Source organism: Lonchura striata, chromosome 8 (assembly GCF_050655825.1).
Source record: "Lonchura striata isolate lonStrDom1 chromosome 8, ASM5065582v1, whole genome shotgun sequence".
Lineage (NCBI taxonomy): Eukaryota > Metazoa > Chordata > Aves > Passeriformes > Estrildidae > Lonchura > Lonchura striata.
Window position 1 is genome coordinate 16957962 of NC_140710.1, and position 20081 is coordinate 16978042.

Below are 20081 nucleotides of genomic sequence, written 5' to 3' on the forward strand. Positions count from 1 at the left end.
CATGTAACTACTAAAGTCCCAATATAGAATAGCCTGTAGAATGTCTACCTGCAAAGCAGATAACAAAAACACTTCCTGATCCTAAGGGGAAGTCAAGCTTGTAAATCCCTGAGTAATAACTAGAATGGGCTACTAAAAAGCTGACAACATCTAAGGCTATATGATATCTCACCCCAATCACCATATTAGAAACTGGATCACAAAACAAAACTACTGTTCTCCATCAGCCTGACCAGGAAGAACCTGCATTTCCAACCTGAAAACAATTTCAATTCTAGATATGAGAGTACCTCCCAATTTTCATCTTTTAAGATAATATAAATTGACTATGAAGACTTTAATTCTGTTTGGATTGAAGACTCTGAAAGTCAAACATTCATATGCTTAAACTGCAGCAATACAAATCCTCATGCTTCAGTCTTTGAAGCCAATCACTGTCTGCCAAAGGTTAAAAAAATTGCTCACAGAGTCATGTGCATTTACTTGTGAAGTTCTGAAACTAGCTATTGTCAAGAGTCAAAAGATATGCCTTGCCCTTGAGCTGTAACTCCCAAGTTCCTTATTAATAGCCACTGAAGAGCAAGTTTGATAGATTTTGTATGTACCTGTATCATGCATTCAAACTGGTACATACAAAGGCCCAGTTCAGCCATGCTTGGTTTAAAGAGTTCTCGTAGTCTGTAATCTTGCATTAATTTAACAAACACACAGAATGCCTCTTCTTCTGGCATCTACATCAAAAACAAAAAAGCACAGTAAAAACTCTGGACAAACATAATGATATATCAGTCTAAAAGCCTGGGAGGATTTAGGGTTGGGGTTTTGTGTGCATGTGCATATGCATGCAGTGGAATTTTTTTCTTGGTTGTTGGTCTGTTTGTTTCGAGGTCTTTGGGCTTTTTAAGGGATTTACAGCCAATTACTCCAATGAACTTTTGTATCTATTAAATTCTAGCAAATAATTTCTAGACTGAAATGGAGGTCTGTAAGCTTCTTACCATATACCTTACTTTGTCATAAACCAAAAACCAATAAGACAAAGAAAGCTTTAAGAGAATCAAGACAACTGTGTAGTTTCATTTGAACTCTGAGGAGATTCCATGTAATAGAAGAGAAATAGGAAGTACATTTATTTTTGAAATATCACTCACCAAAATAGCTTGCAAGCCTGCGATCCTACCTTAGCTCTGAGAAACAAATACATTCTCCCATTCCAATACAAGTATCTTGGCAAATAGAATGACACAAAGTAAATCTCACTTTATTTCCAGACTAATTAGCTGCCCTTGACAACTCCATAACAAAATTATTAAGGAAAACCATTGCAAAAATTTCCAATAAACAACCACAATATATTATGCATTCAAGCAGGGATTTTAAAGGTTCACATATTTTTAAATATTTTTACCTGCATAAGCAGTAATCCAACTATAAAAGCACTTCCTTGACAGTATCCAACCTCACGATCCACCAAGGAGTAAGCCTGGAAAATAAAGTTAAAACTCTCAACAATTAAAACCTCATTATCAATCAAAAGTAATCTGAGCACATACAAACCTAAAACTAAGGCATACCTACCAAAAACACAGGCAGTTTTCAACTACAGGAACTTGGTAAAAGATAAGAGAGACCACTGGCATAAAAAATCTGACAAACTACTGCTTTTATAGGAGATAGACCAGACAATGAAACAAGTTGTCTTAAGAAAAAATATATGTTGCAGTTTTATTTACAGATGGATGAAATGTGGTGATCTCCATGCAGATGGCATCTTTGTTTTAGAGTTATGGAAATTACTATGGTTTGGAAACCTGCCAATTTTTCCATTGAAATCATGTTCTATAGAAAAGTTTGACCTTCAAAGTTTAACCTCTAGTGAAGACTAAGTAATGCAAACAATGCTACATTGGCATTTTTATTTTGGGTTTGGGCACTGGAACAACTGCACATTAGCTTGTACCTGCCACGTGCACTTCGGAAATACCTGCAAGCTGAACACTAGTTCTGATCACCAATGTTGTCTTGGGCAATGCTGTTTACTTTAATTCATGGCCCACTTCATTCCATTATACTATCAGCAGTATGTGACCTTGTTTTAATGCCAACTTGGTCTTACCTTGTGAGAAAAAAAACTTACAGGAATGCCATCAAAACTAAAATGGGATTTGTTAAACCATCCCAGTGTATATGGTTTAAAACAAACCTATAACACAGTAAACTGGTGCATGTTCTCTGTCTACAAGGCAATACAAGCTGGTGCATGTTCTTGCTAATATATTTTCAAGGGCTGAAATTCCAACTCACCTTCATTACGTTGAACAAGACCTCCTGCCCAAGGCTATCTTTTTCTTTGAAAAAATCATGTTCAGGGTATGTTCTAGCAATGTCCCTTCTTATTAATTTTTCACAAGGAGATGTCATTTTTAAAAGCTCTGAATACTGATCTTTAATTGGCATGCTTTGAGCACTGCATAAAAGTTGCCAAACAATTGCTCTGAAGTGATGAGGTATCCCTTTTCGAACCAGCTCCTAAGGCACAAAAAGACAATTTATATTCCCTGAAAATATTACAAAAAAATAAACCTAGAGAAAAAACAACTTCAAATCAAGTTCCTCACAATTTCAGAAAAAAATTTACATCATGACAAAAGCTCCTCATACAGTTTATAACATCAAATTTACTGGGATTATTAAGTTCACAAAAGTAAGCAGTCTCTGAATCATTTTTAGTGGCTAAATTAGCTACTGAAAGTAATCTCTTATCCACGCCAAACTATGTGAAAAATGGAATATTCAAATAAATTTATACAAGAACTTCCATTAAACAGAACTTATACAATTATGTCTGTATTTCATGAAAGATTACTGAAGATAACACCCTTAGTAATGTTTGTAGTAATTGAGACCCAAGAAATCACTGACTAAAAATTACTTCCAAGACAGGTAAATGACAAAAAGTAGAACTGTAGCACAGTCAACTGCAACAAAAAAATTTGCACAGTACAAATGTCATTTAACAAACTTGACAAGTTGTATCCAGTTTCTCTGGTGTGCCAGTATTTCCAAGTTATCCTCTAAGAAAGTATTCAAATGCAGTTTCAGATACTGGACCAAGAAAACATTAAGTTTACACCTACTAAATTAACTAAATTTGCTTTATCTTTTGGGAAGAAAAAATCTGCTAGATATTATACAATTCAAACATGCCCAGACAAGTAAGCTAAAGAACAGCTAAGAACCTGTCACTTGGTCCTTTAAGAAATCACAAGGACAAATAGTCTTACTGCTTGATCTGGAAACTGAGAAAGATGCATTATTCACTAATAGACTATCTTGGTGGTATGTTCTGCAACTACAATCAGTCTGACCTAGAAAATTGTCTCTTCAAGACTATTTCCTTTTTGTACATTAATAATTGTTATCAAGTATTCTATCTCCTAAAAGCTAATTTCTTTCATTATTATTTATTCTGAAGCCAGAGTATCCTTCTATTCTACAAACCTTCCTATTTTCCTGTTTGTTCCACATATTACTCCTACTTCTCCAACACTACAATTAATTAATATAATACTGCTATGTTCAAAGAGACTCTTACTTTCAAGGTTTGTTTTTCTTAAGCTTGAACTTTGCTGCGGAAGTTTTGCATCACTGACCTCCATTTTTGAACATCCCTAAGCTCTCAATCCATCCTTTTTCAGAACCACCATGGTAATGGAACTCCAACTGTTTCTCCTGTCTACAACACAACACCAAGGTGTTTTTCCTAAAAGATCTCCAATTCAAGACAAGAACCCTAACACATCAGCTTTACACAACTGTCTCTACCTATCCTTTGTCAACAACACAACTGGACTGTACATCAGTCAGCTAAAACCTCAAGGGTACTAATAAAGAAAGAAAATTCTTGCTAATGCCTTACTAACATACCTGCTTGACAGAATAATAGAGTTAACCGCTCCAACTTTCTTAAAAGGAACAGCAGGAAAACACATCTACTGGACATATCATGTGAACTGAACAGCAGGACTTGAGTCATCCTTCAGAAGTGCTCCATAAACAAGAAGCAAGTTCTGACGTGGATTGAGAGATATAAAGGATGGAACACATCATCTTTGGAAGAAGGCAGAGACACTCATGCCTAAAACCTAAAAGCTTACCAGATTTCTAATAACCTAAGATCAGCTTTTACAGCCAAGACAAAAAGACACCTGTGCTGCTACCTATTTACCTACTGGCACAATCAGGGAATAAGTGTGGATCTTCTGATGTTCCATCATAAATGCAGACTCATAGTTAAGGTTGACTTTCAACAAAAAAATACTGAAAATTATTTAGCAGCAAAGGAAAACTTGGCTAGTTTCCAATATATTAGTCAGCAATGTAATTAAATATTCCCTGAAAGTTAGTCAAATACTCCTCAAATTGTACTTGGCCAGCTGTAAAAACAAGTGACACTTGTGACACTTGAAAATGTTCAAACAAATTCTAACTAACCAGATCTTATTACCATCTCATTTTTCCTTTCTCTTGCCAGATTCCTGTGGCCTTCTTTTGATGGCCTTTTGGAACACCTTTCCAGAAACTGCTTTCCCTATGCAAGCATGAAATCTTCAGTTCATTTTCTTCCCTTGTTTCCTCTCTCAAGTCATGTTCTCTCTTCACAACTGCTCCATATAAAAGATACTTTACTTTAGCCCATTGTTCTGCCTTCCCACAACCTATTCATAGACACACATTTCAAACTGTTCAAAAGACCCTGACACATTTGTATTCTGCACATAAAACTACAGACTACAGCCAATAAAGAACCAAAGCAGAACAGACTTGCCTACTAACAAAAGGCATGTTAGTAGCACACTGATGTGCTTGCTGCCACTGAAACATGGATATGTTCAAATGCACTAAATGCTTTTTAGTTTGAATTTCAAGTGTAATTGAACTCCACTTCTGTACATGACCTGGTACACTTCTGTACACGACCTTATACACTTCTGTACAACTAACCCAGACTGGACACACTGGTCAAAGTTTGTTCAATCCATCCAGAATTTAGAAACTATGTGTTCTTCTGCCTAAGGTCATCTCTGAGGTCGGCACACTAGGCAAGCACAAAAACCTAAACTCATTGTAGCCTTTGAGTAGAATTATCAGCACTCCTATTAATAATGCTTTAAAAAGAGAGCTGCTCAGTATATAGCAGCATAGCATACATACACATAATCAGAGCATCAAGCTATCAGATGCCCTTAAATTGATTTTCAGTAATTCCATTTTTGGAAACATGAAGCTAATCATCCCTGCATTCATGGAAATCTCTCATCAGAGGTAAATTGAAAGCTTCAGTTAATATTCAAGATACAGTACATGTATCTGGTTTTCAGCAGGAGACATTTGCTGGGTGACAGCACATAGGAACGTTACAAAGGAAGCACTAAGGCTTAGAGATAGAAAGATTCAACTGGAAGTTTGTATTACATATTTAAAAAGAATAAGCCCATCACAAAGATAAAACAATATCACTTATATCACATTAAAAATAAAACCAAGAAACGGTTTCCAACTACCTTAACTTGCTTTTCTTTCTTTTTCCGTACATCTTCCCATTCATTCACAATCCGCCCCCACAGGATCCATGAGTCTTCTTCAAGATGGCTGAGATTACTAGAAGCTGATGAACTAGATACAAGAGAAGATCCACTATTTCTTCTTGACCCATTTACTGATCGTAAGGATTTGCTATCTGTTTCCAAGAGTCTGCAAAGAAAGCACACAAAAACCAAATTCATGTTCTTCTAATCAAAGGATCGCACTATTAATTGTTTTCTTGACAAAGAACACACCCAGAGGTTCAGTGAAACAGTTTTACCAGCATTCATTTAGATTAAATGTGAAAAAAAACATTCAATGTTACTGCTTTCTCTTGAGAATGCAAGTAAATCTGCAGACAGAATGGTTCACACTGCAGCATTTTAAGAAATGGATAAAAATGTCACCCACAGCTGTCATGCATCAGACTGACAAAGAAAACCCAAGGAAGGTAAATATCCTCAACAATAACATCAAATGTCAAAGAACTTTAAAAATACAGCCATTTAAAAGACAAAAAATTAGCCTCCTATAAGTCTACCTGATTACACTTTTTGAAAATTGACAGTATAAATAAAGACAGAACAATTAAAATCTTTGAAGTAATTTTAAAACAACTGGTATTTGCTGACAACTGTTCACAAATCAACACAATGCTTTATAAATGCACAGGAGAAATCCCAGACCTACAGACCAAGGATAAGGAAACAGAAATGACTAGTAGAGCTAATGAAAGTGCAATTAAAGTGAGGAGTTCAAACGTGAGAACCTCTGGGGCTATCCAGCAGAAAAGTACAAATAAGGATGTGTCAAGTGCTAGAAAAGTTCTTGAGGAGACCTCCCTGTGAGCTGATTGCTGTAGCCATGGAATAGGCAAAAAGGCAATGCTTTGTTTATCCTTAACTAATATTGGGCCCTTAAGCAGGGGAAATTTTTTTAGACCATGTGTTAGGTAAGCGAGAATTCAGACTAACTTGGAAGTGTTTCACTATACCACAAGTTTCATTTGTGCCTTAACTTCCAAGAATTCCAACATCAGTATATCAGAGCCGTGTGGTTGAATAATTTGTCCAAAATTAGTATGAAAGTTAATCCCCCAGCATCCAGCAAGGTTATGTTTTAGATATTTAACAAATTATAGCCCAAGGCACATTGTATCTGAGAAATCTCAGCATACCTCCAATATTTAAGCTCTCTGCTACAATAAAGATATTTATACTAGCTTCCCCTGTTTCCAGCTTTCACCTACTGGTGTTTATAAAAGCAAGGGAAAAAGTAATTTAACTCATGAAGATAAATAGTACAGTTTCTGCAGGAGCATTTTGTTTGGAAAAGACCTAAATTGTTAAAAAAAGGGGGAAAAAAAGCCTTTTCATTTTCAAGACAAATTTTCATTTGAGATTTTATTTTTTAAAATTCAAATAATTTCCCATTTATTAACGGAATGTATAAAATCTAGTTTTGAAGAAAATACTTGAAAAATCCACTCCAAATGTTTACAAACCTGGCTTGTACCAATCCATAATGAAGAATTGGTTAAAACTCTCTCAATCCAAGACAGTGCCCAAACACCAAATTCAAAGTAATCAGAGAGTAAAAGCATATACTAAACACTAAAATTATAAAAAACAGGTTCTAATGAGACAGTTCTAGTTTTCACAGGTTTCTGTAATTAGACCTTACCTGGATAAACTCATTGTCCTTAGCTTTGAAAACAGGAAGTTCTGTTCACAGTAAGTCGCAAGTTCTGTGACGTTTAGTCACCGTTTTCTTTCATTAAAAACTTTATAAATGATTTACTAATGCCAAACAGTTCTACCAGGACTCTGGACTGAGCTTCCTCTTTATTCTGTGGGGACTTTCAGTATAATTAGATTACAGAATGCTACCAGACGTAGCTTGAAACAATTTGAGTTCTTCCCTTTTCTAACTGTTACCTAATTCATATTCTCCTTCTGACATAAAAACCTACAAAAAACCCAAAACCTTTTACAAACATCCATGGCAGCAGTTCTTCCAGCAAGCAGAAAGAATGGTTCCCTGTGAACAGAGTACAATTGTCAACAAAGTGCCACTGTGCTAAACTGCAGATGCAAACTGTTCTGAAACTACAGTGCAGCCAGAATAAGAGCATCAAATTTCAGTCTTAAAGGGCAGTATCTCACCAGCAAAGATATACTGGATAGGGCAGGCTCTAAATAGAATTCACACACACAAGGCTAGTGTGGGACTAATAACATGTCTGGCTAAAATGAAATATAACCAGACAAGATTGGCTAGTTTATTTACTAAATGAAGAAAGCTGACTTGAGACAAAAAGCCTAAGCTCATGTACTTCTTTCAACAAGCCAGGCAGTCTGACTGCGGGTCTTAATGAGAAGGCTCCAGATCTAAAGACATTACACTCCAACACAGATAAGCAGTCCAAAGAACAATTTACTTTTCAAATACAAGTTAGTTTCTTTGCCATGAACAGACTAGAAAGCCTTGGATTAAATGCAAATTAGCTTTCTAAAACAGCACTCTTTAACTAATTTTTTTGTTTCTTTTGATAATTTTTCATTTGCACAGCAAAAATTAAATGGAGTTCATCTGTGAAGACAAGGAAGACTGTATGAGGTAGCTCTAGAAGCTTCCTATTCTTGTCAAAATCTGGACAGATGTATCAAATTCCCTTCAAATTACGCTGCTATCAGGCTGCAGAATGCAGACATGGGAGAAGACATGCCTGGTGACACACAGGCATTGCCTCTCCTCCCCCACTGAAAGTTACTACTCTCAGACTTGACTCAGCAGAGAAAAAACAAACAAACAAACAAATTAAAGCAAAACACCAAACCAAACAACCCTTCCCAAACATGAATAATATTTAAAAAAAAACACACACAAAAAAAATACCACCAAAAGAGAAGCACACAAAAAAAACTCCACCAAAAAGCAACCCCCACCTCCCTAAACCAAACAACCAAGAAACCAAACCAAAAGACCTCCAAAGAAACCCAACCCAATCAAAAACAGAGTACCTCTACTGCCTCAGTGCAAAGGCCAGCACTCTCATAGAAGCCAAAACAGAAGTTAGTTTGAGCTAAATTATCAAACCTTGCACTTCACTACAGCTCAGGGAGAGCCATCTCCAATAGGTAACAAAGCCCTGCAGCTACCTGCCAAGTCTAAAGATCTACTTGGAGCTCAAGTTGTTTACAGCCAACCTCTCAAAAATTATTGAAACATACTTGTCAAATATAACCAGATTTTGTAAAAGGACAGATGACTTAGGAGTCCTGCCTCAAAACTGCAAGTGAGTATGGCTTCTGGAAATTTAGCATTAAGAAATTATACAGTCCAATTTTATTTCTTAGTAATACTGTGAATTTACATCACTGTGCACATCAAGAGCAACCAATCCACCTGAACATTGCATCTTCAATTGTACACTGTGCAGATAAACAGGTACATGGAAAAACTACCATAAAAACTGTTTCTATACATAAAAAGGCAAGATGAACAGAAAAAACTGATTAGGAATTTACTTTTAATTAATTTAAGATACTATGCATCAGGCACCATTAGTGTAACAGCGAAAAGGTGGCTGAACACAGTTCTATCTCTCTACATAACAGGTTACGTAGCTGAAATAAGAACTGGATAAAAGTATAAAAAAAAAGAATTTAGAAAGATTTAAGATTTCAATAAATTAATAGAAATTATAGTTATGATTTTAGAAGGTAAGAAAGTTATACACAAGTCTCATCCCTGAGATAATTTACTTTAAACTGGATACTAAGAATCATTGTGTAATTTCTTATTATTGGAGGCAGCTACAAACACTCCTGTAAAACCAGAAGAGAAAAATACCTCCTGGAGTTTCACAAAAACACAACTTGTAAAAACACAGCACAAAAATACAAACTTAAGTGCTGTGCCATTAAATTTTTAATTAATTCTCCTTTAACAGTCTCTGTGCTACAATTGCAATAAACCACTTTTAGCCTCATTACTGTACTTCGAAGAGCAAAAGGTTTTCCATTCACCTGTTCTGTTCCTCAAGTTTAGCAAGTAATTCCAAGTCGTCAGGGCTCAGCTGTGTTGGTGAGGATGGTGAGAGGGCAGGTGTGGACAGGGTGGTGGAGGGGGATGTGGTGTGCAGGGAGGCAGATGGACTCGCCACCTGGCTGGCCATTTGACTGACGGTGTGCGATACCGTGTTCTTCACCCATGAGAGAGTGGAGCTCAGCTTGCCTGCAACCTTGTCTGTCGCCACCTGTATCGACAAAAAGAAGAGGATGCAAAAGCTGTCCTTTCTAAACTCCTTTCTTCCAGCAAACCTGCTGCATCCAACAAAGGGAAAAATATACAATATACACAAAGCAACACGGAGATTATTTATTTCTCCAGGACCCCAAGGCTGTCAGAAGTAACACAAGCATCACCAGCAATACAGTATTATAGAAGTAACATGCAAGTATGCTGCTAATCCACAAAGACAAACTCGGAGAAACTCCTGATGTATACTCACAGAGCTCATCTCTGCAGTACAGAAATACCACAGGATCCAGGATCAGCTCCGACTTTCCATTATAAAAATAAATAGAAATAAAAACTTATTTTAAAACATCTTGATAAACTAAAATAATGGTACAGAAACTGTAGAAATATAGATACAGAAACAATCAACTACTTCACTGATAGACATTGAAGCAGAATATCAGTGTACCCCCCCCCAGACCATCCACTGCTCACCTTCACTAATCCCTATAGTGCCAGGACAGAGGAGCAGGGGCACCACATTTCTGATATACACCAAAGCAAAGCATCTTCTACCACTGCCAGTGTGCAGAGAAGAGTCACAAAGAATCTATGCCCCTAAATCTACAACAGCTCAAAGTCTCACAGGAAGGCATCACACTGCTGCCTCTTTTATTTCCTCACTTTCTCTTCAGGTCACTCTTACACCAAGTGCCCTTGATCCCCAGTCCCACTGCCAGTGCCTGGACAGACCCCAGGATTTTGGGGAAAAAGCAAGAGGTGCTGCTAGAGTCAGGGAAGCAGTGAGCTTGGGAAAGCAAAGGTTAACTGGTGCTGATCATTATCTACCGCTACTTTTTGACCAGTGCAATGGACAGAAGAGCAGCTGTCAGGGGCATCTTCCAGTGAACCCCTCACTAGAGCTTCCCTTCAGCATCTGAACATACAAGAGGCTTTGACACACAGGAACTTAGAATTTAATCTTTCCCCAGCTCAACTCAAAGGAAATCCAGATGCACCTTAGAGGAAGAGTTAGCTGCCTAGCAAATGTTACAACTTGGCAAAACCAAGGCTGCAGAGGAACTTCTGAAGTGGTGTTGCTGGTAACTATTTATTTTGAACTTTGCTGATTTCCTCAAAACACTGAATTACTCAATGCCACAAAGAATTCTGCAGTACAGCCTATAAATAATTACTAAGACACTAAAAACACTAAGCTACAGAGAAGAAAAAATCCCTTTCCAAGATCCTCCAATAGAATCTAATTAAAGCAAAATTTCAACGAAATAAAAATTCCATCTCATCACACTGTGCATTTATCTGAAGCACAATATATAGACTTAGTGACCGACTGCTGAAACAGTAGCTTTTATTTGGATACAATGAACTTTCTTGTCAATCAAATCCAGCAGTATTTTATTTTCATATCAAAAAGAAGACACACTGAATGCTTCCAGAAAACAAGCAGAACAACACAGGCCAAACCCAAACAAGTGGTAATCAACCTTCCCACTTACTCTCCAACAAAAACATGACACCTAAGAGCTCTCCTAGCAGACTAGAAGAAGTTTCCATATGCTTAGCATTCATTCTGAAAATGGGATCAAATTTTGCTTGAAGTCTTCAGAGGCAGGGATGCAAACCACAGATGGGGATAGTAAGATATCAACATAAGCATCAGAAAGATTCCAGTTGGTGCTTGTCACTGTTGGACAGCAAAAGTCAGATATATAAAAAGAGGAAAAAAGGGGGAAAAACCCACAACACAAAGATCCCAACACATATCTTTTAAATATAATCTTGGAAAAATATCGCTTCCAACGCTAGCATTTGACACCATCTTTTATAAAAGAAAGGAATGAAAATTACTAGAGGTTTCAAAATTCTAAGTTTAATACATGCATTAATATTTCACTTTATTCGCTATTTCTATGAAAGGATAAATTACTGCTGTTTCACTTTGAATAAAATCAAATTATAATGAAGGTAACCCATACATCTCAGTTAAGACTGATTATTTTCTCAAAGGCTTTAAACTGCTTAAAATATCACAAGTAATTCCAAAAATAAATGATGGCAGAACCAGGGCCAATCTTAACACAGTAAAAATGACTGCCATACGCAGCAGGCTTTAGGAGTCACCCGCTCTAAGAATCTTAGGTGTAAGGACTTGAAAAGCAAAGATTTTGAGTAATACCCTATGTGGTGCAAATGGGAAGAAAAAACATACATTCAATTTTTATCTTTTCATAAAGTAAAGTAACTGGAAAGACTTAAGGCATAAAGCAAAATTCAAGGTCAGTCTGGCTTATAAATGATGAGGCTTACACTGTACAGTAAGACAGCTGAAGGGGGGTGGTATAGGGACAGAAATCAAGAATCTTGTTAACATTCATTCACCGACATATCACTGAGCATTAAAAAAATTAACTCAAAAGTGTGAAGAAGCCAATTATGTGAAGAATATAGAAAAATATATGGCCAAGAAAACCATGCAAGATGGCAGTTAAGTCAGTCAGAACAATGTGCCTAACAATACTGTTTCTCAGGGCAGCTCAGAGGTGCATTAGAAGAGAATTAGTACCCCAACACTATTACTAGCCAGCTATCTGAAAACATTGACACAGAGTAGGCAAAGTGCACAAGTACCAAAAGCAAATGTTTGAAGATCAAAAGGCTCACAGTGAAATTTGCATCAAAAACACATGAAGAATTTGTTTGGGGGAAAATAGTTATGGCAGTCACCTAGGGCCAAGCTAAATTAAGAATACAATTCTGATCTAACAGCTAACTAGTCACATCTACATCCTCTTTGCCAGGCTTTTCCAGGTTTCCTAAATATCTAGAGCCAGGTCTCTTACTTGTCAGCATCAGCAAAGATTCCTGAACCAAGACATGAAGGTATTTAGCTATGTGTTCATCATCCATTTCCCTAAGTAGGATACAGTAACAGGATTTTTCATATTTCATCATTTCACCTAACGTAATTTCAAAATTTATAACAGTGACGGAAGATTTTACAGAGCTAATCTTTGAAAAGTGATTTAAGACCTTCTAGAAAACAGGTCACCAAAATTTGAAAGCAGAAAACCTGGGGCTGTATCCCAAGAAACTGATCTGAACAAATGCATACTTCATTAATAAAGAAGAATCTATAACTATATATCTATATATCTCTATCTATATAGATTCTTCTGTATCTATATATATATATATCTATATCTATAGCTCTAGTAAATTACCTCCAGAATCCAATATGCATCAGAATATTAATCAGACTTAGAAAATAAGTCATATGCATGGTTTTTAGTTTCTTTCCTCTGTGTGGTTTTACTCTAATCTGAGAACAAATTAGTATTTTGATGAGAAGTGGAAATAAAATACTCTGATTTGGAATTATAATATCCAGGAAATAATTTATAAAATACCAGGATTTTTGAAAGTGAGTATATTGTCCTTAGTAATTTTAGATGTTTGGTTTTGCTTGTTTAAGTATGTCTTTTCTTTTGGTTTCCTTTAAATACTAACATGAAAATAGAACTTTGTCTAAATTGTAATAGAAAATCACTGGCAATAGAGCATATTATTTCAATGGTAGTTTATTAGTAACATTGATTCTCTTTAGGAACATATGGTAATAGCAGTTACATTTGTTCAGCTGATTCTAGTGATGTGGAAAACATGGAATACCAATATTAACATGTAAAAATCCAATTACTTGAATTAATTATTTCAACAAGTTTAAGCTACAATTCTATAGTTTGGTTTCATTTTTTTTCCTCCTGTAAAGAGCAATGCACCAGCCTTCCTATGGACACACTGAGTATACCTGCCTTTTCAACTCTTTACCCTCCTCTTAATAAAGACTGAAAATCCCTGCTACGTCACCAGTCCCAATTCCATGTGCACTGTTCCACCCAACATCACAGCTGTACTTGGCTATCACTGACCCACCACTGCTGCCTCCCACCTTTGTGCTGACAACCTCTGCCACAAGATCTGTCACACACCAGGACAATATGTACACACAGTACACAAATGGATCCTACTGACTCCCAAGACATCTGCGCCTCTTCTCTGACAGCACGAAGCAGAGAACAGGTTTCACTCTAGCCCTGACACAAACTGGGGCTCCCCTGGTTACAAATCACAGGGACAGCAATGAGAATACATTTAGTACGAATGACAGCAGATAGTTTCACTGGGCACCACCAACTCCAGCAAACACAGGAAAATCTGTGTGAGAATTCATTTTAACCTCCCTTCTTTAGAGATGTGGTTTTGCTTAACACAATATTCTGGAAAGACTCAAGAGAACAAGTCTCATTAAACCTTTAATCTTTGGGGTTTTTTGGGCAGTGTCCTCAAGGCTTTCGAAAAGAAGCGTTTCTTTTAAAAACTGGTTATTATTTTAATAGACACACCAGCAGGCCTGCAGCAGGGTCTGCCTTTTGCCTGCAAGCACGATGCTCTGCACTTCAATTACAAAGTGTCCTTCCCTTTGCTACTCTTCATCGCTGTGGAAAAGAAATGCTACTCACGTGCTCAGCAGTACCGAGGACAGCCAGATACTCCACAGTACCCCTCCTATGATCTTAGCTAGGTCACAGTGGTAAATCCAACTACACCTTGCAGCTCTGCCGCTCCAGCGCGGCCGCACGCGGAGCTGGAGCCCAGATCGCCCCCGAGTCCAAACACCTCCCACATCCAGGCGAGCTCTCCAGCCCCCTTCAGCTAACCAGCCCAGGCTGGAAGCTCCCCGTAAAGAGTTCTTCGCTCAACTCACCTCAGCCAGTTTTTCAACTCTGCAAAGAGAATTGGTCTCCTTCTTATTCCCAGCATTTTTCAGATGCTGAAATCCAAGTTACCTTTCAAGAGTACAAAAGGTAACCTACATTGGCTGGTACGTATGCCAAATCATCAAGAACACCATCAGGATGCTCAAGCTATTATTATTATTGATGTGTGATCAAAAATAGAATCAACAGATTGTAAACATGTGCTTTTTCTGTGGAGGGGGATCACTCAAGAACTTGCCAATTTATCCTAGATTTTGAACACAAATGCCACTTCCAGCCCACTCTTGGGACACTAACCCCTTCTGCTGAGGATGGCTAGGTCTGGAGACAAGTAGGCAGGGGCACATCTTCCTTACCCTGTGCAGGAGGACACATAGAATTGAGCAGGCATCTCCCAGCTCCAAAGCAGGCACACTCATTCAGGTTCCCAGTCCTGTTAACAGCTACACTGCTCCCAGCTTGACTACAAACCCAGAGCACAGGAACAATTAATTGGCTTCTGCCTGCCTAAGGTCTTGCAGATCCCTCCTAAAGAAATGTGTGAATTTTGAGTTTGAACATACTGATCTTTAAAACAATGGGGGACACAAGACTTAATTACCAAAGACTTTGTACTCTTACCGCAGTTTCCACTGGGAAAACAGAACTGCCAGCAATTCTCAACCGCCTGATGAGTCAATCAGGCAAGACACAGACCTGTCTGCTACATCCTCTAAGATAATAAATGTTTATATTGATACTAAACACAGATGCATGATATGCAGCATATATATATATGCCAACTAAAATATATAAAATTCAGTATCTCAACTTTGTGTTTAGTATCCTTAATTAGCTGATGATTACAGGGCTTTATTACCAAGAGGACTACAATACTGTGTTTAGTTTTTCAAATTACTCAAAGGAATACTGCAATGAGGCTGCATATAAAATATTTTAAGGAAGGCCAACTAAAGGTAGACTGCAACATTCCACATTACATACAAATGTATTAACCTTTTTCCCTGAGAATACCCAGGTAATGTGCATCACCTTACAGAAGGCCTAATCATGTTAGCACTCCTTGTATTTGCATTTGCCAGACAAAATCTGTTTTTTCTAAAAACATCTATTTAGATTTCTTTTTAAAAGGTATTTCAGTGTACACGTTGAATTTGATTACTATATTTTTCCTCCATTTCCCTGAGGAACATTTGTATCAAACAATTTTATCTTGATATCTTGATTACCCAAAAGATTACAGATATCTTGAAATTCTATCTCAACTATTCTTACCACATGACAAAGTAAAAATAACTGCAAGCCTTACACAAACACTACTGTATGTATCATTTGTTTCAATGATTTCTTCTCTTCATGAGAAGAGAAATGGGAATTTCCAGAATACAGGAAGTAATCTCCATACTACTCTACATATAAAAAGAAGTCGACATAATTAGGTCTGAAATTGTACATGTGGTTTCAAGCCAGTTTTATAGCATTCCATAGACCCAGTCTTCTTCCTGCTTCAAAGTTAATAGCATTCCAATATCTGTAGAACAAATTAAACCAACTTGGTCAACATCACCTGCAGGAGATGGAGCTGGTGAGTCAGCCAGCTATCATGCTCCCATACAAGCTAAAATCCTAATTCAGGGCTCAAACATGGTTTCAACTATAAACTTGATTTGGGTCTTTTACACTAAAAACCTCATATAACTGATTATTGCCAAAGCATGAATGAGAAGTCCTCACTTATGCTCATATTCCTGATTTTTCTTGTAATAACACTTAACAGTAGTCAGGAATATCATGGTTACCAGTCCCTAGCTTCTATTTAATTTGATACACGCTAGCTCTCCAAGTCTTTCTGAAACAAAAAAAATAAAGCAATCTAACATTTTAGATAGTATAAAATTTAGGCTATCAAAGCTTAGCATAGCATCATTCTTTAAAACTCATCATCTGACTAACATTTTATGGGATCTTGATGGTCCCAGAGAAGGTTGAAGTGGCAGTTCACATGTACAACTAATATATGAGGTGTTTCAAAGAGGAACTTCATTAGAAATGTTGTAGCGACCCACTACAGGTTGAAACCATTGAGCAGTCATATGAGCATCATTTCCATCACTGACTAAGTTGTACTAAATTTCATTTATTTTCAATAACAATTCTAGGTTTTTAATTACCTCTGCAGTCCAATGTGGTTTACAGTCCATCAAGCATTGTCCCAGTGAGCTGAGAAGACAAACCACAGTGCTTTTGCTGACACTATCTTCTGTCCATCTAGAAATGGTCCTTTATCAAAAAAAGTTTCATGTCTGACACAGGAATGTAACAGCCTTCAAGAAATTGAAGCCTTCTTTCAAGGGAAAAGAAATAGATACCAAAAATGCCTGAGAGCTCCTCAGAGCAAGAAAAAATACTGATGGACTACAGTAAAAACCTTTAATAGAAAACTTCCTATGTTCTCTTAGACATCAATCTGGAAAATTTCTTTGTATTTGAGGTTCAGCATGTCAATGGCACACACATATACTTGAAGGACCATCCCCTTGGCTAACAAAACAGAGGCAACAGTCAGATTGATCAGCTAAAATAAAATCAACTTTGTCAAGTTTTTTTATGCAATAGATTGGAAGATTTAGAGGTTTTATCTCTTCAGTAAAATGCAACTCAATTACTTAACTGGAGTTCAAGTATCATCAGACACTTACAAAAGACTAACACACTCTGAAGCACACATATTTATAATTACAGCTCCTTTCTACAGATTTTACTTTCCTACTCATTCCCCAAAGCATAGCTTCCTCCTGGAAAGGAGGAGGGTCTAGCATCTACACTACAATTAGGACAAAAATAAACAAAAGTGCACGAATGCAGTTAAATTTACTAAAAGCTTCAGGTCCATATTTTGGAAGTGAGAAACAATTGAGTCCTATTTTTAAATATTCACTGACCCTTAATCAAAACCAATGTTTTTAACACAACCCTTCACTTAAAAAGGAGACAAAGTTTACAAGCAGTTTAATTGGTAAGTTTAAAAGGATTTAGTATCTGACATACTAACACTTACCATTCCATGCAACTTTGTTTATGTACTAGCAGCTCAAGAATTTTCTAGGTCGAATGCTCCTTTTTACAGAGACCAGATAAACACAATGTGCAGGTTAGAACCAAAATGCTCATCTCTCATTCACCAAGCTGTGCACAGTTCCCTTTCCGAAGGGATGTATGAAATGAGACTTAATGGAGAAACCACAGGACATAAGCATGTCCCTCATGCAATATGGTAACAATTAAAACTTTATTAATTACTTCCTAGAAGTAAAAAAAAAAAAATACAGAGGTTGGAGAGTCCCTCACCTTCAGGATATTCCTCTCCTTTAAATGATCAGCTAAAAGGTGATCTTTCCATCAGGTACACTCAAGAATGGTAACCAGCCTTTCTTGTGAACTACAACTCATTGCAACCTGCAGCTGCTGACAGACAAGAAATAGAATGTAAAAGTTTCTGCAGTGAGAAGCATGACTAATTAGTAATTTCCACATAGGAAAGGTGTCCAAGCTATCCAGTGAACAGAGCAGATATAAACGCAGCTGCAAACATCAATAGTCAATTCTTTTAAATCCATGCCAACATCTGTGGTCCTGCAGTAATATTCAATTTTGCCCACTAATTTACTTACCATAGCCATGACTTGCCTTGACAAGCACTTACAGCATAACTGGAAGCAGTGTACTTTTGTGCTGTGGAAGGGTCTCCCTCCATGCCATTCAAGTCTGTAATAGTGCTCCAGCAGCCTTCTCTGAGCACAGCACAGAGAAATCTAATTTTCTTTAGATATTTAATAAAGAAAAGGGAAATGGCTCTTCAGAGAAATTATGTATCTGCTCATCATCAGATGAAGTCAGTTATTTTCTGATTAGTTGGCCACTGACTTGTGTACTTTCATTTGGAAATAAGGGCCTGTTTGCTTCTTTCAAAACAGGGGAAGAACGAAAGGAGATCAATGAAACACAGATGATTTTTCATGTCAGCCTGACACCAGAAAGTTCACATAAAAATCCCAAGTCCATTTTAACTTAACGTGTCTCATTATGGAATTTAAACTTGCTGTTGCAATCTTGTCTTTAGAAAGACTGATCACAATTCTTTCTCCAAAGGGCTGGGAAATAATTACTAGGACTTCAGCCAAACTTAAAGTTCCACCAGTAATGCATTCTAATGGAGGAAAAAAATTAATTTGCTCAATGAATATTGAGTTTTAGTTCTGCTGTTTCAGGCACCGTAGAAGTTGGAATTTCTTTTTACTATGCCTGGAAGTAGTTCACTGCTTGAGCTACATATAATTGAGAAGAATGCATGAAAAGTGAGACACATAAAACTAACTTCTACACAATAGTTATGTCAACAGTATATGTTCAAAATGTTAGGTTTTGCCTAACTAGTATCTTTTTACACCCATTTTAAGTGACATTTGATAGTTTTAGCCTTCCATAATGAAAATTAACAGTAAGCTACTCTAACAGCTATAAGTGCAGGGTTAATTTATGGCAACAACAATCCATTACTGAAAGACAGACCCCATCTGCCAGCCTGATGAAAACAATGAAAAAAACCCATAATAAATGCAGTATAAGATACTGATGAGTCAAAATTCTAAGAACCTGTTATGATGTCATCAAACAGGTAGTTTATGCTATGCTAAGAATCAATAAGATTTAGTCATGACAATAGGCCACAAGAAAACTCAGGAGTTTGGGAAGATCACTAGCTTACCATATGGCAGAATACATTAACACAGCCTACTAACAAAATACTAAGTTTGGAATTTTTTTTTTTCCCAAAGGACTGAATCATAGAAACAAAAGCAATACTGGTCAGACAAAATGATAAAGTAACATAACCCATCAGAGACAGGCAAGGTTTGTTTAGGCAAAAGAACAAAAATATATTTGATGATGGCTTTTGGCTGCTTTCCAAGTCAAAAATTAGGACAAAATAGGTGTCCACAGTCATGCTATCACACCACCTTACTTCTTGTCTAGAAAAAAGACCCATGCTAGCATGTTACTTCAATCCCAAATATACAACTGCCTCTCTGGGACTGAGGAGGATCAGTCCTATAGACAATCAGCAAACAAAGTTGACAGTCTTGTTATTAACATCACCTTTGTCACTGTGACTGAAAGGAGATCCATTGCCTGAACTCTAGAGCAGGCTCAGCACTTCCTAGGCTGTCCCCAAAACACCACTTGATGGCTAAACAGAATAGTTTCCAGTGTTCTCAGAAGTTAGATGACATTAGGAGTAATTACAGAGAGTGACAATTCACTAAATCATGTCTGCTCTCTGAGCAGACGGTTTCTGTGCACACACACAGGACAAAACCACATCACAGCCATGTGTAAAATGAGCAGAGGCAGAGCAGGGCCCAGGCTCTATCCATCACCAGCTACCCATTT

The 20081-nt window shown here is 37.1% G+C and overlaps 1 protein-coding gene across 15 annotated transcripts in view; it reads right to left on the minus strand.

Annotated features, from left to right (window-relative positions):
* The window catches only part of EVI5 (ecotropic viral integration site 5), a 72682-nt gene that overhangs the window by 49963 nt on the left and 2638 nt on the right, over positions 1-20081 (minus strand). For 10 of the 15 annotated variants that reach the window (XM_021526204.4, XM_085586459.1, XM_085586461.1 and 7 more), the window contains 5 exons: positions 9618-9847; positions 5565-5754; positions 2305-2529; positions 1409-1483; positions 606-731 (listed from right to left, as the gene is read on the minus strand). In XM_021526204.4, coding sequence (XP_021381879.3) covers positions 606-731; positions 1409-1483; positions 2305-2529; positions 5565-5754; positions 9618-9766 — 765 coding nt within the window. In that variant the 5' untranslated portion in view covers positions 9767-9847. Of the gene's footprint in view, positions 1-605; positions 732-1408; positions 1484-2304; positions 2530-5564; positions 5755-7269; positions 7627-9617; positions 9848-10102; positions 10155-17978; positions 18096-20081 lie in introns of those variants that run through there. The other 5 variants (XM_021526183.4, XM_021526173.4, XM_085586452.1 and 2 more) reach the window with 4 other exon arrangements.